Source organism: Mesocricetus auratus, unplaced genomic scaffold, assembly GCF_017639785.1.
Source record: "Mesocricetus auratus isolate SY011 unplaced genomic scaffold, BCM_Maur_2.0 Super-Scaffold_100022, whole genome shotgun sequence".
Lineage (NCBI taxonomy): Eukaryota > Metazoa > Chordata > Mammalia > Rodentia > Cricetidae > Mesocricetus > Mesocricetus auratus.
The window spans coordinates 33,411,962-33,434,866 of NW_024429203.1; the positions used below are offsets into that span (position 1 = coordinate 33,411,962).

Sequence of the window (22,905 nt, forward strand, 5' to 3'; positions counted from 1 at the left end):
GCTCTGAATTTAGCTCAGTTGACCCCGTTACAGAGAGGAAAAGCCAACAATATAAAAGGTAACTCATTAGGTCATACCAGTTGCAGATGACAATGTTTATTTTTGACTTCTTATAGTTTGCAATTCTTTTTTTTTTTTTTTTTTTGGTTTTTCGAGACAGGGTTTCTCTGTATTGTTTTGGAGGCTGTCCTAGAACTAGCTCTTGTAGACCAGGCTGCCCTCGAACTCACAGAGATCCGCCTGCCTCTGCCTCCCAAGTGCTGGGATTAAAGGCGTGCGCCACCAACGCCCGGCTTTAGTTTGCAATTCTTTTACCTCTTAACTTCCTTTTCATTTACTGTGTTTTAACTCCACAGCATCAAATTCCCTATGCTCGGGGTTTTGGTTAAGTGTAAAAGCACATCTGCAAATAATTGTCACGTAAATAACTACAGCTACTCTCCATGGAGCCCCTGGGTGCTGTGGCACAGACTGTATATCCCATTGAGCATGTTTTAAGGGACTGTTAAAGATTACTAACAGGGCTTAGGGGGAGAGAGATCAAGTTCACGTCAGCACACCGTGAAGTGTTTGAAGTCAGGTCACCAGAATCAGAATCGCTACTCAGCCTTCTAGTTCACCAGCTCTGAAATAGTGGATTAACCAATTAGCATTCATTTATTCATCCAATGAACATTTGGAACATCTAGCATGTGCTCAATATGCTGGGCATAAGCTGGCGACTAAGCCAGGCACAGCTGCTTCCTATCAGGAGAAATCAAGGGAAATCAAACACTCAAGAGTTTCAAGAATTACAAATTCTAACACATGTGGTTGTCACGGTTTGGGTCCTAAATGTCTCCCAAAGACTCTTGAAAGCTTGGTCCCTACTTGGTGGTGCTCTTGGGAGGTGTGGACCTTCTCAGAGAGGAAGCCTTATTAAAGGAAGCTAATTGAGGGTGTTCTGTTGTGGAGGGCGTTGGGATCCTGGCCCCTTCCTCTCTTTCTGTTTGCTGGTGAAAGACCCTTCAGTCTTTCTCTCGGGACTCTCGCCCCAAAGACCACCAGGGAGCCAAAGTTCGCTGCAAAACACAAGAGGATTTTTATTAAGCCGGCGCGCCGGGGTTCAGCAGCCTTGGGAAGGAGTGAACCCCGAGCAGAAATTAAAGCAAGGATTTTTGTTTGTTCGGTTTTTTTGTTTTGTTTTGTTTTGTTTTGTTTTGTTTTACGAGACAGGGTTTCTCTGTATTGTTTTGGAGGCTGTCGGTCCAGCCCGGCCTCGAACTCACAGAGATCCGCCTGCCTCTGCCTCCCGAGTGCTGGGATTAAAGGCGTGCGCCACCACCGCCAGGCTAAAGCAAGTTTTTAAAACCTAAAGCTGCAAACGGGGTGGTGGGGGCACAAGGGGAGTTTGGGCGTTGGTGCCAGACCTTCATGCAAACACGCACGCTTGTGGCTGTCTGGCTGACTGGCTCTTTATCTGTCTCAGGCAACGTCCGTGCCCTGGCTGAACTTTGTGACCAGCCTGGAACCTTGAGGTCTGGGGAATGTTCCCAAGTCCTTGAGGACTGAGGTCTGGGAAATATTTTCAAGTAGTTGAGGACCACCAGGGGAAGATGTTTAAGTGCAGCTGCTCACGTCCAAGGACAGCTTAGTAATTTTCCAACTATTGGGGGGCTAACTGTTGGGGCTCTTCACTGGCAGCCACAAGAACTCAGCAGCTTTCTTCTACCACCTGCTCCCAGTGTGATGTCTATGCAGTCACAGACCCAAAGCATCATGGCCAAGAGGCCACGGTCAAGGCCTCTGAAACCCTGAGCCAAAAGGAACCTTTTCCTCCTTTCCAGTTGACTTTCTTTTCCTTCCTTCCTTCCTTCCTTCCTTCCTTCCTTCCTTCCTTCCTTCCTTCCATCCTTCCTTCCCTCCTTCTTTCCTTCCTTCCATCCCTCCTTCCTTCCCTCTTTCCTTCCTTCCCTCCTTCCTTCCTTCCTTCTCTCCTTCCTTCCTTCCTTGCTTCCTCCCACAAGGGTGGCAGTCTGACTCACACAGTAGCGAAGGGTGGACATGGGACCATGATGGAGACTAACAGGCAGAGAGTAACAAAGGACGCAACTTAGACAGGCTGGCTTGTCTTTCAAAGAGTGAGAGATACTGCCCGGGCTGACGCTGGACTAGGGATCAGGAAGAATGAGAGGAGTGGGGTCCAGAAAGAGTTACCAGCATGTGTGAAAGTCCCCCCACAGCACCAGGATTGCTTCTTCCAGCAACTGAAGGAGCCAGTGTGGCTGGAACTTCGAACACGGGAGAGGTGGTGAAAGAGAGTTATCAAAGGCAGCAGGACTTTAGGATTTAGTTTCTGCGATGTTCCTAGTGCACTTAAGGTCGAGAGTAACCCAGTAAGTGAAGCCGGAGGAGGGAGAAGGTGATTGCCAGATTCTGAGTGTGGGCAATTAGTGATGAGGAGGCTAACAGCAAAGGGCAGTGTGGGATGTAGTAAGCGATGTGTAACAGTAATGATTTCAAGTATATTGTCAGGCTTTCTTTTTTCCCTTACAGTTTATATACTCCAGCAAAACCTTTCAAGCAATATAAAAATTACAATGTGGTTACAATCTATTTTTTAAGTGAATGATTACAATGAATGCAAGTAAAAAAAAACCAGCATGTTTTCCATATCCCTTACATGATTAAACATTTTACATATTACAGGTGAAAAACAAATTATCTCCAAAAAGCCACATACATTCATGTCCAAGCAACTTGTTATAGATTAGCAGAGTGGAAGCAAGCAAGGCGTCTTTCTCAGTCAGTTCTTTTCCCGGAAGGCTGCATTTTGCAGTTACAAAGAAAGGATCAATCACTTTATTATTTATCTCAAAAGGTAATCATATAATCTTAAAAGAATCAGAATTCTAAACTTTTATATATGAAAAACAACCAGTCACCTCTATTTTAATCCTCAGAGTGCATACACACTCATCAACTGTTTTTTTTTATATCAGGAAGCTGAGGGCAGAAATGGATACAAGGAATTAATCATCCTATTGATCATCAACCCATCCTAGCAAGAAAGTTATGTCAGCCAGCAATAGCCAGGCTACCATTGTTCCTGTTCCCCGACCTCAACAAGTCCCTTGTTCAACTATTAAAAGCGTGTCTTTTTAACTTTCAGTTGTTCCCCAAGATTTGCTATCTCAAAGTCATTAACAAAAGCATCTTAACCTAACCTTATTAACAATTCTACATGTCTATATTCTTTCTAAGGTTGGTGGTTGAATCATTAATCTGCTCCAGCAGCCATGCTTGGGAAAAGTCAATCACTATTATTGTAAGTACCAGTGACACTGCCCAGTGAGGGCTAGAACCCCCTGGGAGTTTTCATAAAGCCCATAGATTATGAGGGATGTGGTGACCATGAAGGCAATAATCAGAGCCATGCTCAACAACAGCATGAGGTCCTCAGGATGTGTAGTCCTCAGGGCTTTGCCTCCGCAAGGCTCACACAGGCATGGCTTTACAAACCACACAGCCTTGTTCCATGAGCTCCAATGCTGCCTGTTGGCCCCCGACACCAATGGGCTTCTAAAAGGGAGGGGCATGAGAGAGGATGAAGAGCCAGTCAAGACAAAGTGGGGGGCAATAAAAGTACCTCCCTAGTTTTTTGCTTAAGAATAAATCAACTTGTATTTTTGAAAAATACTAATTACATCTCCATACTTAGCTGGGTCAATCTGATAATTATTAAACCCTATGTCTTTTCTGGGGTGTGGGTATGTGCATGTGAATATATGTGTGAATGCTTGAAAGTTCAGAAGCCAGAGAAGGATATCCTGCTCTATCACTCTTTGCCCTTTTCCTTTGAGACAGAGTCTCTCACTGAACCCAGAGTTAGAGCTAGAGTCCAGAAAGCCTCAGCAACTCTCCTGTCTCCATCCCACATAGTACTGGGATTCTAGGAATATCGTGCAGCCACATCAAGCTTTTTATGATGGTTCTGGGATCCAAGCCCAGGTCTTAAGAGCACTTGCTATTCTTCCAGAGGACTAGAGTTCAACAGCACCCAAACCCATTCCCAGCTTACAACTGCTTGTAACTCCATTCCTAAGGGACCCGGCACCCTCTTTTGGCCTCCTCCGGCATCCATATGCACAATCGAATACTCACACAGACATAAATGTAAATAAAATGAAAGCATTACAAAATAAAAAATGAACTGTATAATAGTTCCTTTAGCTAAATCCTAGAAAGTTAGGGGTGGATTCTATGTCAGCACTTTGGTGGTGGCTGTGGCAACAACAGCAGCTTTCACTGTCATTTGATCAGCCAGAGTCTCCTAGCAGTGTGGAGAGGTCTGTCAACAATTAAGTGCAGCCACCCACCTGGCACACCATCCTAGAGGGGAAACCTTCCAAGACAAATGCATTATGTCCTGTGATTACTGGCTGGGTTTTCAAGTGCCCAAGACATTACACGCTACACTGTTGCTCAACTGACAATGGTGCATTACAGAGATTATATAGATAATTGTCTTCTCATGATTGTGGATGTAACACTTTGGCTGGGTCCAGAAGTTCCAATTATGCTCTCTGTGGCTGAGCTAATAACCATTTAATCCCAGTCTTACCACTGACAGGTATTGTGACCTTCAGCAGTTATTCAACTTCTGTCTCCAAACCCCTTAGCTGTAAAAGTAGAACCAACACTTTATAGTCATCCAAACACTGGGTAGGACAAATGGCCCAAGTGGCTGTAAGTCCCATACATTCTTCCAAGCATAAATGTGCAGTGCAGGGGGCTTAAACACCGTCTCGATCCTGTGCAGAGGTGTAATTACTGACTGGCCTTGTTAGCACCATACACATCTTTTATTTTCTGGCTCCTTCACTGACCTGCTTAAACAGACTAGCTCCTTTGGATATTGTTTCCACTTCCCTGGTTATACTTGTACACAGGAAAAAAGTCTTAAATGGATTTTGCCTTTGAGATTGTTTGCAACCAGATCTCACTTTTAACAGACTTAGGCAGGCTGGAGCTCAGAGTGAGGTTTCTGCCTATAATGAATTGTAGAGGTGCCAAATCCATAATTTTCTGTGAAAAATCTGGCACGCTCTGCAGCTGAAGTTTAAAGATAATTTGCCCGAGTCTCTTCAACCAAATGAAGCTTTCTAATCAATTATGAACAGAAGCAATGAGGTACAGCGTAAGGGTCTGGAGGGATTTGAGACACAGTCGGCATCGAGCTCCATCAAAGTTGCTAGGAGGCTATGGCAGTCAAAGGTACTAATATTTATAATGCTAAGTGACGGCAACATGGGCAGCACGCCCTACTCTGGAAGCGACTGCCTATTATTTCATTGGATGACTTGAATGCATGTCAGAGTTGTCAGCCACAGCTGTCCTTCAGAGAACTCTAATTATCCATCTCATAAAACGAAGGGAAAATAAACCCATAATGAAGGATGATTTGACCAGGGTGGCCTTGCAGATCTGTAACAGGAGTACGAGAGGCTCACCAGTGGCTCACGCAGAAATCCAGCGTTCTCCAGACTGCTGCAAGAGGGTTATCGTGGGTTCGAAGTCTGACTGAACTACAGTACAAAACGAAACAAAACCGCACCAAAAGTCAGGACAGCCTTTACACCGGTCAGAATTCGTGCCTGGCGGTGGGGAACGGTTGACAAAACAGAGTCAGGTGTGGAAAGGTGGAGCTACGAGTTGATGGGGCTGGACCAGGGGCGGAGCCTAGAATAACTGGGTGCGGCCTCCAAGGGCGGGGCTGCGGACCATTGGGGCGGGGCCAAGCACCGCGGGCTCCGCCTTCGGGCGCCTTGGATCGGCTGCCACTCTGCGAGTTGGGTTTCGTTCTGGAGCTGAAGAGCTAGCGGCGGGTGGCTCCCGAGGAACCAGAGGAGTTCCGCGGCGACTTAGTCCCTCCGGGCCCGGCGAGGCGGCCGTCGGCGGGCGGGCGATGGCGGCGTGGGGGTCGCGGCAGCGCGCGCTGCGCCTGCTCTTGATGGTGCAGCTGCTGGCGGGGCGCTGGCGGACGGCCGGGGCTGCGCGGGGCGCGCGGGGAGGTGAGCCCGGGCGGGGTCGCGGGTCTCGGGGTCGCGCAGCCGGGCTCCGCTCTCTTTCCCTTTCTTCTGGGAATTCGGGGTGAGGTTCCAGGTTAGCGCCCAGCTCTGTTCATCCAAACGCAAAGAAAATGCCAGTTTGGGCGTTCGGTAGTTCGCTTGGTTGGGGCGGCTGGTGTAGGGTGTGCCTCGCAACAACTTTCTCCTTTGAGCGTGCCGCTGTTATCCGGCTTCCCACTTCGTTTATGGATCACGGTGTGGACACTGGGCTCTTGAGACTATAGTCCATTCTCTCCTGCCTCACTTCTGCTGCATCTGAAATCTTTCCTTTTGCCAGAGGATGGAAACGTTTACAAAAGCAGTGCTAGGCAGTCCACACCCCAGGCTTCAGGACTCATCACTTGCAAGGGTTCCTTGCTCCTTTGGAGCATGGTGCTCCCCCTTCCCATGTCTCGTTAGTGTTTCAAGATGTTGTGGATTGGGATAGAAACAAAGCCTTGGACTTGGAATTTCCAGTGCTTTAGCATAAATTCGTCAGCCCTTTCAGTTCTTTGGAGAAAAATGTCACCATTTCTGGAGCACCTGTGGTGTGTTCTATACTGGAGCAGGGTGGCAGAGGGTCGCTGCACCTGAAGCTCAGTTTTAGTGAGAAGAGGAAGCCTGGAGGATCTTATCTTCCTTTCGTTAAATTTGTTTGTTTGTTTTGGTTTTGGTTTTTTGAGAAACGGTTTCCCTGTGTAGCCTTGGCAGTCCTGGAACTCACTCTCTCTCTGCAGAACAGGCTGGCTTCGAACTCACAGTGAGCCACCAGGTCCACCTGCCTCTGTCGTCTGAGTGGTGGGATTAAAGGCATATGCCACCACTTCCTGGCTTCGTTAAGATTCTTTAATAGTGATTCCTGATTTCTTTAGGAGGTGGTAACTTTGTGGACTAGAATTCCCGGTTACAGGATAGGTTTACTGATGCAATAAAATCTTTGCAAAGGAGTATTACAATTTAGAGAAGGAAAGGGATGTCCTGGTCTCAAATTATGCCTCCAGAGTGCCTTAGGACAGAATTCTCTCTGCTACGTTCCTTATTTGAAAAAACAAGGATAACACTGCTTACTTTTCCCAGTCATTTTCAGAATTGATTGGTACATATAAAATGCCAGGCAGAGTCTGACAGCCTAGAAAATGGTGGCTTCCATCTCTTTGGTGGAGCTGGGAATCTGAACAGATTTCTGGGTTTTAAGATAAACCATTGTTGCTGAGTCTTCATTGGTGTACACATCTACTCTTCTGCAGCATTTGGTGTTTACCCAAACTTGATGGCCTTCTCCTTTGGGCTCTCACTCAGTGGCACTTCTTTAATAATAACCATCTTGTTGTATTATAGTTTTTCAGTTTGTTTGTCCCATGTGAGCACCTTTGTGGTTTGAAGCCAGAGGTCAGCCAGTGTTCCTCGGGAGGCATTCAGTTTGGTTGGCTTTTTATTTATAACAATCTCTCATTGGTTCCCCGGGCTTCCTGGATTAGGATAAGCAAGCTGAGAATCCTGCTAAATTTCAGGAATCCACCTGTCTTCGCCTCCCTAATTTTGTTGGGATTACCTGGGCAGCTGTGACAGATTAAAAGGCCTCCTTTTACATTTTGCAGTGGGTCAAACTCAGGTCTTTGTGTTTGTGACACAAGCAGCTGAGCTGTCTCTCAGCACCCAAGAGCGGCGGTGCTTTACTGTTTATCTTTGTGTCCTCAGTACCTAGTTTATTATAGGAGACCAGTAAATGTTTATGAATGAATGAATGGAGCAATAATATCACCCTGGATAATCTCTCACTTGTAAGAAAAGGCCATTAACTGTTCCTGGGTACAGCTCTAAACTTAAGTTCTGTGCATTCCAAGTAAGCATTGTGAAGAAGACTACAATAAGAAATGATTTAGCTGTACACTTGCAACTAAATGCTAATATGCCTTTGTGTTCAACTACCTTTGAATTCACAGTGGCTGAAATACCATGTGGAGCTGAGAGACCTATTAGTTGACTGTTTTGGGGGCATATTCAACTTGACTGATTCCCTCTCTCTCCCCCTTTAAGATGATAGAGTAGAGGTAGATGTTTTATGTTTTACTGTTTTTTCATATTCATCTTAGATTCTCACCATAAGCCTTACAGTTTCCTGTGAACCAATTCTCAGATAAAAAGAATTCTTGTCTAGTCAGCCAGCAGCCATACCTATTTGGCTGACTGAAGGTCACAGAGCTGTGGAAAGTAGCCTGGAAGGCAATTTTGTCTCCAATGAAATGTAATTTACTAGTACATTAAGATAATATGGGTCTTCTGAACTGTCCTGTGATGAGGACATTTATGGAAATTAATCCGTCATTAGTTAGGTGTCATTCTTAGCTGTGTGACATTTTATGTTAGTGTATGTTCTTCCCTCAAAGGAAGATGAAATAATTCATAGAGTTTGAGGTCTGAAGGTTTTCCCCTTCTCACCTTTCATTGTTTTTATTTACACTTTCAGAAACTAACCGAAACACACTCACGGCGGCCGTCAGCTTTACCTTTGTCATTTACTCACTTTTTAAAGCAAGTGTTGCCATTTATTGAGCATGCTCTGGGTGCTCTGGCTTTATATGTTTTAATGAAACAACCCATCGTGTGTGAAGTGTTTCCACTGACTCATCCTGCAGCATTTATTTGGGGGCAAATCAGGGTTTTACGTGCTGGTGATGTGGCAGTAAACAAAGCCTCTGCCTTTTTAGAGCTTGATTTAACAAATGCTGAGGCTGACGTACAAGTAATTTATATGATTTGATCTAGGCCACAGCTAATGAATGAGAGAATCTGGATTTGAGCGTGGGTAGCCTGGGCTTTGCTTTTAATCAGTATTCTCAGCTAACCTCGGATTTTAATTAGTCAGCATAGATGAAGCAGCAAAAACAGGTATTTGATTTGGGGAGGTTAATTAATTAATTAATTTATCTTTACTTTATGTGCATTGGTGTTTGGCTAAGGGTGTCCAGTCCCCTGGAACTGGAGTTACAGACAGTTGTGAGCTGCCATGTGGGTACTGGGAATTGAACCCAGGTCCTCTGGAAGAGCAGTCAGTGCTCTTAACCACTAAGCTATATCTCCAGCCCTGGTTAACTTTTTCATATATATTTTTTAATGAAAATAATTTTTGCATATAATAAATTCTTCTAGATCATATCCACCTTCCATCCTCCCATCTCTCCACCTCCCTACCCCATGCCCTTTCTGAGAAAAATAATCTCTCTTTAGAAAACAGGCAAACAGACCAGAATTAAAAAAAAAATACAAGAAACAAACACATACACACACACACACACACAAAAATCACTAATTCAGAAACCATAATATATAAGCAAAAGGGCAGCTTAAAAAATCCAAACACAGCAATATGAGACAAAAATACCATTAAATTTGTTTAGTTTTGTCCATTAACTGCTGAGCACGAGGCCTACCCTTAGGTGTGGTTAATATACCCAATGAGACTCCATTGGAGAAGGCTAATTGTTTTTAAAGGAAGTTAATTTGAAGTACCTTCTTGGTTATGAGTGGGAGCCCTGTCTACTTCCCCTTCTCAGTGCTGGGACCCTCTCTGTCTCGAACCTGTGCAGACCCCGTGCATGCCGCCAGAGTTTCTGTGAGTCACATGTGTGTCGGTCCTGTTGTGTTTGGAAGGCATGTTTTCTTGGTGTCTTCTATCCCTCTGGCTCTCACAGTCTTTCTGTATGGTTTCTTGAGACCTTAGGGAAGGGTATCTTAGTTGGGGTTTCTATTGTTGTGAAGAGACACCATGACCACAGTAATTCTTATAAAGAAAACATTTAAGTGGAGTGGCACACTTAACTATTAAGAGTTTTAGTTCGTTATTGTCATGGCAGGAAGCAAGGCAGCATGCAGGCAGACAAGGAGCTAGGAGTTCTTACATTTTGACCACAGGCAACAGGAAGTGGTCTGAGACACTGGGCATATCTTGAGCATAGGAAACCCCAAACCCCACCCCTACAGTGGTTTCCTTCTCCAACAAGGCCACACCTACTCCAACAAAACCACACCTCTGAATAGTACCACTCCCAATGAGCTCATGGAAGCCATGAGCTTGATAAAGCCATGCTGATTTGGACTGAATGTTCCAAAATCTCTGTCTCTGTACACTGTCCAGTTTGTGGATCCCTGTGTTAGTTTGTATCTACTGCAGGAGAAAGCTTCTCTGATGATAGCTGAGTAAGACGATGATCTATGGGTAGAGCAGAATGTCATTAGGAGCCAGTTTATTGCTGTGTTCCTTTAGCAAAATTATACTATTTGGTTTTCTCTTAGGCCAGTGACCTATTCAGTCTCAGGTTCTTGGCTGCCTGAGCAGTATCAGGCATGGGTTCTGTTCTGTGGAGTAGACCTTAAATCCAATCAGAGAATGATTAGTTACTCCTACAATGTTTGTGCCACTATTACACCAGCATATCAGACTGCAGGGCTTGTGGTTTTCTTTCTCCTCTGGTAACATGCAGAGTAACTTCCAATACCATGAACATTAGTCAGTAGGGTTGAGGCTCTAGCTAGGCACCAGCTGGACTTCTCTGTGTTCAGTGAGCTATGTAAACGATGTCTTCAGCAGTAAGGCCTTTGTAGGCTAAACGGACGCTGTAACGATACGCGACACACAATTACTGACAGTAAAGCTAAGTATTTAATGTAGAAAATTACTCACAAGATACCAAACCCAGAGGAGCCAAACAGTTCTCAGCTAGCGGCCGGACCGGAAGCCGAACTCCAGGAAAAGAGACCGAGACTTCCTGTGTGCTGTCTTTTATGCCTTCCCCCGTAACGCCCCTAGCCATGCCCAAAAGTGGGCCTGGCTAGTGACGTAGTTCCGCCTACGTACGTATACGTCTTTAGTCCTGCCTAAAGTGGGTGTGGTTAGCGGTGTGGTAAACCGCCCTTTTATTACCTCATCTGTATGCGCCTCTAATAAGTCACATGTTTAATGGCGGCATCAGACTTCCTCCTACAATTCCCCTTTTAGTCTAAAAAAGGACAACTAACTTGTGTCCATGAAAAAAATGTATCAAACTTCTATCTAAACCTAAACTTATCTGAAAGAAACACCTAAATATGAACACCTCCTTCCAATCCCAACTCTAAAATAATTGAAAACTAACACTAACAGGTGTAAACTATCTTATAATATCAATAGTAGGGAGAGGGGGCGTGGAATTCTCAAAACTACTTCCTGCTGAGATGGGACGATGATAATCTTATGGGGACCTGTGAAAAGAAAATGTTAGTATAACAAAATCTCAGTAGATCAGACAGTCTCAGTATGGCAGGAGATGCTTGATTGAAGTTCCTGACTGGGGTTCTAGTGTTGATTGAAGCTCTCATCTGAAGCTCTGGCCAGATTGTAGAAGATGTGCCGTTTCAGTTTCTTGGTCCGGAGTTGTGTAGAGTGATGTAGTTTCAAGCCATTTTCAGGATAGTGCTTGTCAGGTGGAGTCAATGATGTGGGACAGTTCAGATGCCTCCAGTCGAATCAGGTGAAGTCAAGGAAGTGGATCCTCATTTTCTTTCGGAAGCAGTTGAAGATTGCTGTCAGGAAATCCCTTGTTCTCTGGAAAACTCAAACATTAATGTTAACAAAGAAATATTTTAACTTTCATATGTATGCATATAGAAGAGGTGACAATAGGGAAGATGGAAAACCTGGAGGAAATTAGACTGTTCAGAAAAAGAAATCCATAGATAACAGTCCCTCATTTTATTTCTTCTGGCTTATATCAATGGCTCTTTGATATAATACAGAAATTCTGAATTGTATTTAAATAATATGCTTGAGTTTAGAGTAGGAGAGCCAATCCAACTCCAAAGCCAGCTTCAGTTAAATGAATGGGAACTGAGGTATGTGAAGAAATAAAGATAAAAGGGTACTATGAAAAAACAATATAGAGAGATTTAGACTTTGCTACCACACAGTGAGTTACTGTTTGTTTGATGGTCCTCAGGGTAGCTATTCATTCTTCTACAGGAATCCATAAGTCCAGTATTCTTTGCTGAGTTTACCTGTGAATACAAAAAACAAAACACTTCTCTTTCCTTTTAGGAGGTCACTTTACCCATGGTGGACTATGAATTTGTAGATGGGCTGTTATCTTCCTCTTCCTGAGATGTTTTCTGTTCTGATCGAATTTTAATTAATTTTGATGGAACCCAAACCTTTTCTTCTCCTGTGGAAACAAAAGCATAACCCCTTCCCCAACGTAACACATATCCTGATTTCCAGACTGAGGTCATAACATCCTTAAAATACACTGGTTGGTTCAGTTCAGAAGTCTTCTCTGTAGTCCAGTGTCTTTCTGCTGAAGTTTGTCCTTTTTCATCAGCATTAAGAAAATTCAACGTTAGTAAAGCATTGTGTAACCTGTGTTTAGGTGTCTTTGTTTTCCCTGGCTGTTTATGAAGCATCTCTTTTAAGGTTCGGTTAGATCTTTCAATTATTGCTTGTCCTGTGGGATTGTAAGGTATACCAGTTACATGTTTTATATTATAATATTTGAAGAATTGTTCCAATTTACTGGAGACATATGCTGGACCATTGTCAGTTTTTATTGTTTTAGGTATACCCATAACAGCCATTACCTCTAAGAGGTGTGTAATAACAGAGTCAGCTTTTTCAGAGCTGAGGGCAGTAGCCCATTGGAAGCCTGAGTATGTGTCTATAATATGGTGTACATATTTCAAACTGCCAAATTCTGGGAAGTGAAATACATCCATTTGCAAAAGTTCATTTCTGTGAACACCTTTAGGATTACAACCTGCTGGTAATGGAGTTTGATTGTACAATGAGCAACTGGGACAATTTCTTACTATTTCTTTGGCTTGTTGCCAGGTGATAGAAAAATCCTTCTTTAAACCTTTGCTGTTAACATGGTGTTTCTTATGAAATTCTGAAGCTTCCAACACATTATCTACTAATAAACGATCAATTTCATCATTGCCTTGTGCCAGAGGACCTGGCAGACCTGTATGGGATCTGATGTGTGTTTTATATATATAGGATGAGTCCTGTTTCTGATGATTTCCTGCAATTGTAAAAACAATGAGGTTAATTCTGTATTATCAGGAACAAATTCTGCAGTCTCAATGTGCAGGACAACTCTTTCTGCATACTGAGAATCCATGACTATATTGAGGGGCTCTGTAAAGTCTTTAAGTACCATGAGAATGGCATATAACTCTGCCTTTTGTACGGAGTTGTAAGGGCTTTGAACTACTTTACTTATATTTCCTGATTTATACCCTGCCTTACCTGATTTGTTTGCATCCGTGTAGAAGGTAAGAACTCCAGAAATAGATGTTTGCCTCACGATACGTGGAAGAATCCAAATTGTTTTCTTTATGAATTTGATTCTCTCTGTTTTGGGATAGTTATTACTAATACTTCCCAAAAAGTCACTGCAAGCTATTTGCCAATACTCATTATCCTTCCATAAGGAGGAAATTTCCTCATTCGTTAAAGGTACAATAATTTCAGCTGGGTCTTTCCCAGTCAGTTGACGAAGCCTTAATTTACCTTTTAATATCAAATCTGAGACCTTTTCTATATAGGTTTTCAATTTTTTATTTTGTTTATGTGGCAGAAATACCCATTCTAGAATGATGTCTTCCCTCTGCATTAATATTCCTGAGGGTATTCTCTAGATGGTAAAATAACCAGAATACAGTCCAGATTTGGATCCACACGGTCCACATGTGCTTCTAATATTCTCTTTTCTACCCATTCTAATTCTTTTTCAGCCTCAGCTGATAGTACTCGTGGGCTGTTTAGGTCTTTATCTCCTTTTAAAGCCATTTTCAGGTGTTTTAAATCATGCCCTTCTACACCAATAATTGTCTGTAATTGAGAGATTTCTCCTAATAGTTTTTGAAGATCATTAAGAGTCCGGTAACGATCTCTTCTGATCTGTACTTTTTGTGGTCTAATTTTCTGAGCATCTATTTTATAACCTAAATAGTTAATAGAATCTCCTCTTTGTATTTTTTCTGGGGCAATTTGTAATCCCCAGCGAGGCAAAATTTCCTTTACTGCCTCAAACATCTTTTCCAAAGTATCCTTATTTGAATCAGACAATAGTATGTCATCCATATAATTATATATTAACGAATGTGGAAATTTTTTACGAATTATTTCTAGAGGTTTATTCACAAAATATTGACACAAAGTTGGACTGTTTAACATACCTTGAGGTAGTACCTTCCACTGGAATCTCTGTACCAGACGGGAATTATTATAGGTAGGTACCGTGAAGGCGAACTTTTCTCTGTCATTTTCTTGTAATGGTATGGTGAAGAAACAATCTTTTAAGTCTATAACTATAATTGGCCAATCCTTAGGAATTAGAGAAGGTAACGGCATCCCAGGTTGTAGAGACCCCATAGGCTGAATTACCTTGTTGATGGCTCTAAGATCAGTAACCATTCTCCACTTACCAGACTTCTTCTTGACAACAAAAACAGGTGAATTCCATGCACTAGTTGATTCCTCAATATGTCCAGCATCTAGCTGTTCCTGAACTAACTTCTCCAAAGCCTCTAACTTCTCAGATGTCATAGGCCATTGACCCACCCAGACAGGTTCATCTGTCAGCCATTTTAATGGTAGAGCTTTCGGTTGCTCTGTAGGTTTGGCACTAGCATCTTGCTTCTGTACAGCCTGTACATTTGGCATCTGTTTTCTGTACTGTCTTACTATATTCTTACTACCACTAAGAGCTTGTCTATAATTCCTAGCTGATACAGGAGGAATTTTAATCTGCGTATTCCATTGCTGAAGTAGATCACGACCCCAGAGGTTTATAGCAATATCTGCAACATATGGCTTTAACCTTCCTCTCTGTCCTTCTGGCCCAATAAAGTCAATCCATTTGACACTCTGTTTAACTTCAGATAGGGTTCCAATCCCTAAGAATTGAACATTAACCTCTTTCAAAGCCCAGTTGTGTGGCCAGGACTGCTGATTAAGGATAGTGACGTCACTTCCGGTGTCCAGTAATCCATAAATCACCCTATTATTTACCTTAACTGGAAGTTTGGGTCTATGATATTGTATAGAAGTTTGCCAAAATATATGTTTTGTATCTCCTCCTGATGTAATTGATTCATCCTCTGGAGCTAATGTATTATCCAGTGCCGTATTATTTACAATGGGCAGTGGATCTTCTAATTGTCCTGGGAGAGGCTGTCCTCCACTGTCACTGGGAATGACCAGATAATCTTCCTTTTCGGGGCTCCATTGAGCCCCGGAAGCCCATTTCCCTGCTGTAAAGATCTACCTTGTCTGTCTATTGTGGAAAAGCATTCATCAGTCCAATGGCGCCCCTTCCCACACCTCCTGCATAGACCAGGAGGCTTAGGCCTTCTGTTTGATGCATTCCTGGTAAAAGCATTATTTATAGGAATGTGTTGTCTACAGTTCCTACTAAGATGTCCTATTCTACCACAGTTAAAGCATGTTGTGTCTTTACGCCTATTTAAATTCTTTGAGATTGCCTTCCCTACCCATGCCTCTATATCATCACAGGTAGGATATTTGGCATCCTGGTGCCTCCTCAAGCCTGTAGAAATAGCTTCACCTACCCAAGCTCCTGTATCCTGACTTTTACATTCCAGGTTCGCTGTATGTAGGACCCATTCCTCCAATGGCGCTGATCTTATTTTTAATGGCCAAATTACCTGCCTGCATTGAGGATTCGTGTTCTCATACGCCAAAGATTCTATAAGGAGACACCTGGATTCTGGGTTCGCTACCTGTACTTCTACTGCTTTGGATAATCTCTCTAAAAATTCAGTGAACCTTTCCCTTGGGCCCTGTAATACCTTGGTGTAGGGTTGCATTATCTCTCCTGTTTCACAAACCTTATCCAAGGCATTTAAAGCAGCTGTACGGCACAAAGACAACATGTGCTCGTCATATGCAGATTGGACCTGCGTGTCAGCGTAAGGACCCTCCCCAAGAATCTTGTCTTGGGGTACTTCATGACCGTTCTGTAATTCCTGAATTTCTATAGCTTTTGCTTCTTGCCTCCATAAAGCTCTCCATTGAATTTGACAAGAATTTTCGAGCACTGCAGAGGCTAATTGGGCCCAGTCTTTTGGGGTTACTTTATTTACAGTAGCCCATGAGGTTAGGAGCTCTTTGACAAAGGGAGAATGAAGACCATACATGACAATGGCCTCCTTAATATTTTTTAGATCCTTCATCTGTATAGGCTCCCAGTGATAAGCAATGGGACCATTTGATTGTTTTTTCGTTGCTGGTTTTTCTGTTACAGATACTGGAAAAACCATAGGGGAACGCATAGCAACCTTAGGGAAATCATTCCGGCATTTGAGAAGCTTTGGGAAACTCCTGTCCTGACCTGTTACCTGTATTTCTGATTCTGAAGTATCAGATTGAGCGTCTTCTAAATCCTGCAGTCTATTCATCATTGTTTCTCTGAGCTCTTGAAGTTCTTGGGACAAATAATTTTCTAAGGACGTCATGGAATCTTTCATTTTTTTACATTCATTATTTACATGTGATTCCAAATTTCTAATATTCTCATCCTTAGCAAGTACCTCAATAGCATGTAAACTGCCTTCTACAAATGATATTCTATCAGTTAGTTTATCATTGCTCTCAGACATGGAACAATTCTTTTCTGCTAGCATTTCAATTTTATGTTCCAGTCTTTGTAATTTGCTAGTGAAATCATCAAACATGGAACCGTGTTTTTCGTTAAATGTTTCCACATTATGTTCCAATTTTTCAATTCTATCTGTGGAACACATTTTTCCTGATAGTAATTCAATTTTGTGTTCCGTCTCTTTAAACCTGTTCGTCAGACCTACATTATCATTTTTAATATCCTGAATATTATCTACCAACCCTTTCTTACTCTCCTGCAATGAATTTTGCACTTCCTGAATCCTTTGTATTAAGATTTCAAAACTATCCTGCGATGACTGTATGACCTGTTTAAGTTTATTCCTATTTTTGAGCCATTTCATTAACAAATTTATATTGATTATGAAGCTAATAATCACCATCGTGGGTAGTAAGTACCTTTCAGGTAGGTCCTCAACCCTTTCTAAAATCCCATCCATACAAAAAACAAGAAAATTCTTAACATCCTGCATCATAGTGTTAGCTGTTGACATTGTATAAAGCAGTTACGTTTGTTACCAATGGAGTAATTCAGGCCGAAATCAACAGGCTGCCAGCGAAAGAGCACGTGGCCAGAGTCAGCAGGCCGCCAGTAAAATGGCACGTGGCCGCGAGAGAAATCTTGGAATACCGCCTAACCTTACCGGCAGGTAGAAGGTACTGGTTCCTGGCGGCAGGAATCGTGCCTTGCCGAGTGAAGTGGTGAGGAACTTAGCGAAAGGAGAGTCCACGTGTGCCTGGTCGGGCCGAGAGAAGCCGCTTTTCTGGGCGCCTGGATCCGGATTCCAATCCCGCTCCCGACACCAAACTGTAGGCTAAACGGACGCTGTAACGATACGCGACACACAATTACTGACAGTAAAGCTAAGTATTTAATGTAGAAAATTACTCACAAGATACCAAACCCAGAGGAGCCAAACAGTTCTCAGCTAGCGGCCGGACCGGAAGCCGAACTCCAGGAAAAGAGACTGAGACTTCCTGTGTGCTGTCTTTTATGCCTTCCCCCGTAACGCCCCTAGCCATGCCCAAAAGTGGGCCTGGCTAGTGACGTAGTTCTGCCTACGTACGTATACTTCTTTACGTCCAGCCGTATACGTCTTTAGTCCTGCCTAAAGTGGGTGTGGTTAGCGGTGTGGTAAACCACCCTTTTATTACCTCATCTGTATGCGCCTCTAATAAGTCACATGTTTAATGGCGGCATCAGACTTCCTCCTACAGGCCTTACTGGCAGTTTGTGGAAAACAACTGGTAAGCCTGGGCAATAGCCTGAGATAGTTGGGGATTTCCATGATGTCCCCTTGTCCAACATCTCAGCTAGATGTAACTTCTGTTATTTAGGTTTCTTTCATATTTGCATGGAATTACCACGATTGAGGTGATTCTAGGTAATGATATTTGGTATTGTCTTTCTTTGTGTTCCATTTCTTGGTTTCTATTGCTGTCTCTGGATCTTAGGAAAGTGTGGTGGCTGTGAGTTCCTTGATAGAGAGTGCTTCTGCAGGTGGGTGGCAAAGGGGTAGAGGTGGGTTAGGAGAGCAGGCTGGGAGGGGCTGTGGGAAAGAGCTAAGGGGATCCCGTCCACACCAAGGACAGGGTCCCCAGAGGATCTGAGGTGTGAGATAAGGAGTCCTGCAAGTAGGTCACGATTAGACACAATATGTCTGGAGACATACATGAAAAGGCTAGGGGATCCTGGGTCTGTATCAAGAGTTGCCATCTCCAGTGAATGGAACTGACAAAGGAATGGGAATGAACTAGAGGGGAAGGCTCTGAGGGTCTGCACCAGGTTTCAGCAGAGACCCCAGGGGATGCAGGTAGGGTGGGAGCCACTTTTGTCATTTTTGTACATATGATTTTTTTTTTTTTGGTTTTTCGAGACAAGGTTTCTCTGTGTTGTTTTGGAGCCTGTCCTGGAACCCACTCTGTAGACCAAGCTGGTCTCGAACTCACAGAGATTCGCCTGCCTCTGCCTCCCATGTACATATGTTTATAACTAAGTTTTCGCACAGTTTATTTTGAAATTAAAAATTCTTTTGGCCAAGTTTGGTGGTACTTACCTGTATTCCAAGAACTTGGGAGGCAGAGGCAAGAAGAGTTCAAGGTCATAGAGAATGGAAGAAACATTTTTGCTAGCATTCATCTGATAGAGGATTAATACGGAGACTATATAAAGAACTTAAAAAGTAAATACAAAGAGACTCAACCCTGTTGGTAAATGAGCTAGTGTAATGAACAGACAGTTCTCAAAAGATGAGATAACAAGTGGCCAGTACACATACAAAAATGTTCCGCATCCCTAACCATCAGGGAAATACAAATTAAAAGTACACTGATACCCTTTCTGTTCAGAAAGGAGGTCATTAAGAAAACATTGAATGTTGGAATGCTGACACGACTCAGCAGTGCTGGTCTTGCAGAGGACCAGAGTTTGGTTACCAGCAAACTCACAGCCGTCTGTAACTCTTGTGTCAAAGGATATGATGGTTTCTTCTGGCTTCCACGGGTACTTGCACACACACACACACACACACACACACACACACACACACACACACACACGTGCTTTAAAGATGCTGTCAAAAATGGTGGGGAAACCTTTATGGGAATGTAAATTAGTCCAATGACTGTAGAAATCACTGTGGACATTCCTCAAGAAAGCTAAAAGAACTGCCATATTACCCAGATACACCACTCCTAAGTGTTTACCTGCAGGACTCTACACCAACATATCGCAGGGACACTTGCACATTTGGGTTTATCCCAGCACTATTCACAATAGCTAAACTATGGAATCAGCCTGTGTTCAGTCAACAGATGAATGGAAAAAGAAAATCTCTCTCTCTCTCTCTCTCTCTCTCTCTCTCTCTCTCTCTCTCTCTCTCTCTCTCTCACACACACACACACACACACACACACACACACACACACAGGAGTTTTTTTCAGCCTTAAAAACTAACAAAGTGTGTCATTTCCAGGAAAATGAATGGAACCGGAGAGCATATGAAATATACTCACAAAGATAAATACTGTGCTTTCTCTCGTTTGTGATTATAAACTTTACATAGATAAAATGTACATAAAATTGTGTGTGAGAGAAAGACAGAAGCAGACGTGAAAAGAGAAGTGACATTGGGGGAAGGAAAGGGGTTAGCAAGAGGAGATAGGGAGGAAAAGGATTGGGAGATGAGTATGGTCAAGGCACATGATACACTTGGATGAAAATGCTTGCATGAAACTCATCACTGTGCACAATGACTGTGCACCTATAAGGATCTTTTTAAAGTTCATGGTCAACTTGGGCTAAATAGTCCTTGTCTTATTCAAAGAAAATAATTGTGTTCCTGAGAATGCTGAATATACACTATGACCTGGAGTCTGAACACCTGGAAGGTGGGGTCACAATTCACTGGTTGCGTCTGTTTATTGAGTTAGGTTTCCTGTAGTCCAGGATGACCTTGAATTCTTGCTCATCTTCCTTTAACTTCCCAGTACTGGGATTGCAGCTGTGTTCACTGTGCTTGCGCCTGAGTTTATCAAAGTACCTGCTGATGGGACTCTGATATGGTTGTCAATTAGTTGACAGAATAGAAGGTTCCTTTTGATCCATAATTACAAATGATATCAAGAAATTTTTAAAAATTAGGCTGAGTTTTTAGTAAATTCAGCATAGCATTTTCTTCTGGTAGCATTGTTTTTCTTTTATAACAGTTGGGATTAAATTCCTTTAAATCATACTTTTAGTTTAAAACTAAATAAGCAAGTCGACACAAACATGTTGAAGTTAGAATAGCTTAGGAAGAAGTTGGAGGAGAAAAGGGTCGTGATCCAGTGTGTTTGCAGCATCCCTGACCCCTGTTTGTGAGCTGCTACCAGCATCCCACTGAAAACTATCTCCAGAGATTTTTCAGGTGTTTTCCATGGGACGGAATTGTTCTTCCCCAACCCATATAGTGTCCCACTTGTGATTTTGTTGCAGGGCCTCTCCTACTTGGCTCTGTGAAGGGACCCCTTGGGGTTTTGTTAAGGACACCTGGGGATTCAGAAGGTCAGGGGCAAGGCCTGAGGTTCCAATGTCACAGAAGCTTCCAAGGGAAGTCTGAAATTCATGGTGTACTAGCTATACTTGAGTTTTGTTTGTTTGCTTACTTGTCTTTGAGACATGGTCTCATGTAGCCCATGTTGACATAATTTTTATATGTAGCCACTGCAGCTGAAAGTAACACACTTTAGCAGGAAAGGTATCTAGGCAATTCTTAATTCATGTCAATTAGTGTCAGTCTCAGGATCCAATGAAATAATTATACAGATAGTCTTTTTTTTTTTTTCTTTTTGCCTAAATGACATAAGACTAATACAATCCTGGGGTTAAGCTGGCTGGTGGCAGTCCATGCCTTTAATGGACTCGGGAGACAGGTTTCTGTAAACTCAAGGCCAGCCTAATCTGGGGTGAGGGGTATACAGAGAAACCCTGTCTCAAAAAAAAAAATCAAAAAACAAACAAACCTAGGACAAATTTGGGACTGGAGAGATGTTGTATCGGTTAAGAGTACTTGCTACTCTTCCAGAAGACCTGAATATGGTTCCCAGCACCACACATCAGGTGGTTCAACCACTTGTAACTTCAACTCCAGAAAATCCAGGACTCACTTCTGGCCTCTATAGACCCCGTCACAACGTGGCACACACATACACATAGTTTAAAAAAAATCTGAGCGAACTGCCGGGCGTTGGTGGCGCATGCCTATAATCCCAGCACTTGGGAGGCAGAGGCAGGCGGATCTCTGTGAGTTCGAGGCCAGCCTGGTCTACAAAGTGAATTCCAGGACAGCCTCCAAAACCACAGAGAAACCCTGTCTCAAAAAACCAAAAAAAAAAAATCTGAGCGAACTAATAAAAACCAAGTAAATAAGCATTAGCCCCCTATACACACAAATCAGTTACCTGTCCCCCTTTCCTTTTCTTCTTTGTTTCTTGAAACAAGGTCTCACTATGACTTTGTAGCCGAGACTGGCCTTGAACTCACTGGGTAGACAAGGCTAGCCTCAAGATCAAGGTCTTGGGGCTGGAGAGATGGCTCATTGGTTAAGAGCAGTTATTCTTGAGAAGGATCTGGGTTCAATTCCCAGCATCCACATGGTAGCTTACAACCTTCAAACTCCAGGTCCAGGGAATCCAGTTCTCTTTTCTGACCTCTTAGGGGACCAGGCACTCCAGTGGTATACATGCATGCAAAATGCTCATACACATAAAAATTTAAATTCTAAAACAACAACAACGAAAACCCTGTAAGATCATCTTGCCTCAGACCCTCGAGTGCTGGGGTTATAGGTATGTGCCTTGTGTTTGGTTCTTCAGCATTTTGTGTTTCCTTAAGCCATTATTTGTTCATAACTAGAAAATTCTAAAAACTTTTTGTATTATTTTTCATTTTATTATGTTTATGGATGCTTTGTCTGTATGCATGTCTAGGCACCATGTATGTGCAGTGTCTGTGGAGGCCAGAAGAGGGAGTCAGATTTCCTAGGATTAGAGTTACAGATGGTTGTGAGCCACCATGTGGGTGCTGGGAATAGAACCCAGGTCCTCTGGAAGAGCAACCAATGCTCTTAACCTCCAAACCATCTCTCCAGCCACTGAAAAAATATTTTTGAGGCAAAGTCTACTAAAACACAGACCAGTCTCAGCTATGCAGCCAAGAATGACCTTCCACTCCTTATTGTCCCGCCTCTGCCTCCTAAATGCTGAGATTACAGGGGTGTGCCCCACCTTGGTGCTAGGGAAGAAATTTGCAAAGGTCTTATCAAGGTCATATGTGCTTACAGCTTCTTATGCCATTGCACGTTTTATTTCCTGACGCTGTAAATGTACTAGTTTAAATGTGTATTTATCACCTGTCCACAGATCTCTGATGCCAAATTAAAACAGTGACCTCTGCATTTATTTGATTTGATAATGCTTTAACTTTTTAAAAACTCCTTGAGAACTATCGACTGGGCCTAAATTTAATACTGCATAAGGTCATCGTGTTGCTTCTCGTGTTCTGAGAGTCAGGGAAAGCTGGAAGATTGAGTTTAGTAAAGCATAGCAGTTACAGTATAGCCTCGTGCCGTAATTCTGTGTTAGAAATCAATATGAAATAGAGTG

At 42.9% G+C, this 22,905-nt stretch overlaps 1 protein-coding gene across 2 annotated transcripts in view; it reads left to right on the top strand.

Annotated features, from left to right (window-relative positions):
* The first annotated feature begins 5,819 nt into the window (after window positions 1–5,819).
* Chrna5 (cholinergic receptor nicotinic alpha 5 subunit) overlaps window positions 5,820–22,905 on the top strand; it is a 34,055-nt gene continuing 16,969 nt past the window's right edge. Inside the window, exon 1 of one of the 2 annotated variants that reach the window (XM_040730041.1) lies at window positions 5,820–6,053. In XM_040730041.1, the coding sequence (XP_040585975.1) occupies window positions 5,948–6,053 (106 nt within the window). In that variant the 5' untranslated portion in view covers window positions 5,820–5,947. The remainder of the gene's footprint in view (window positions 6,054–22,905) is intronic. The other variant, XM_040730042.1, reaches the window with a different exon arrangement.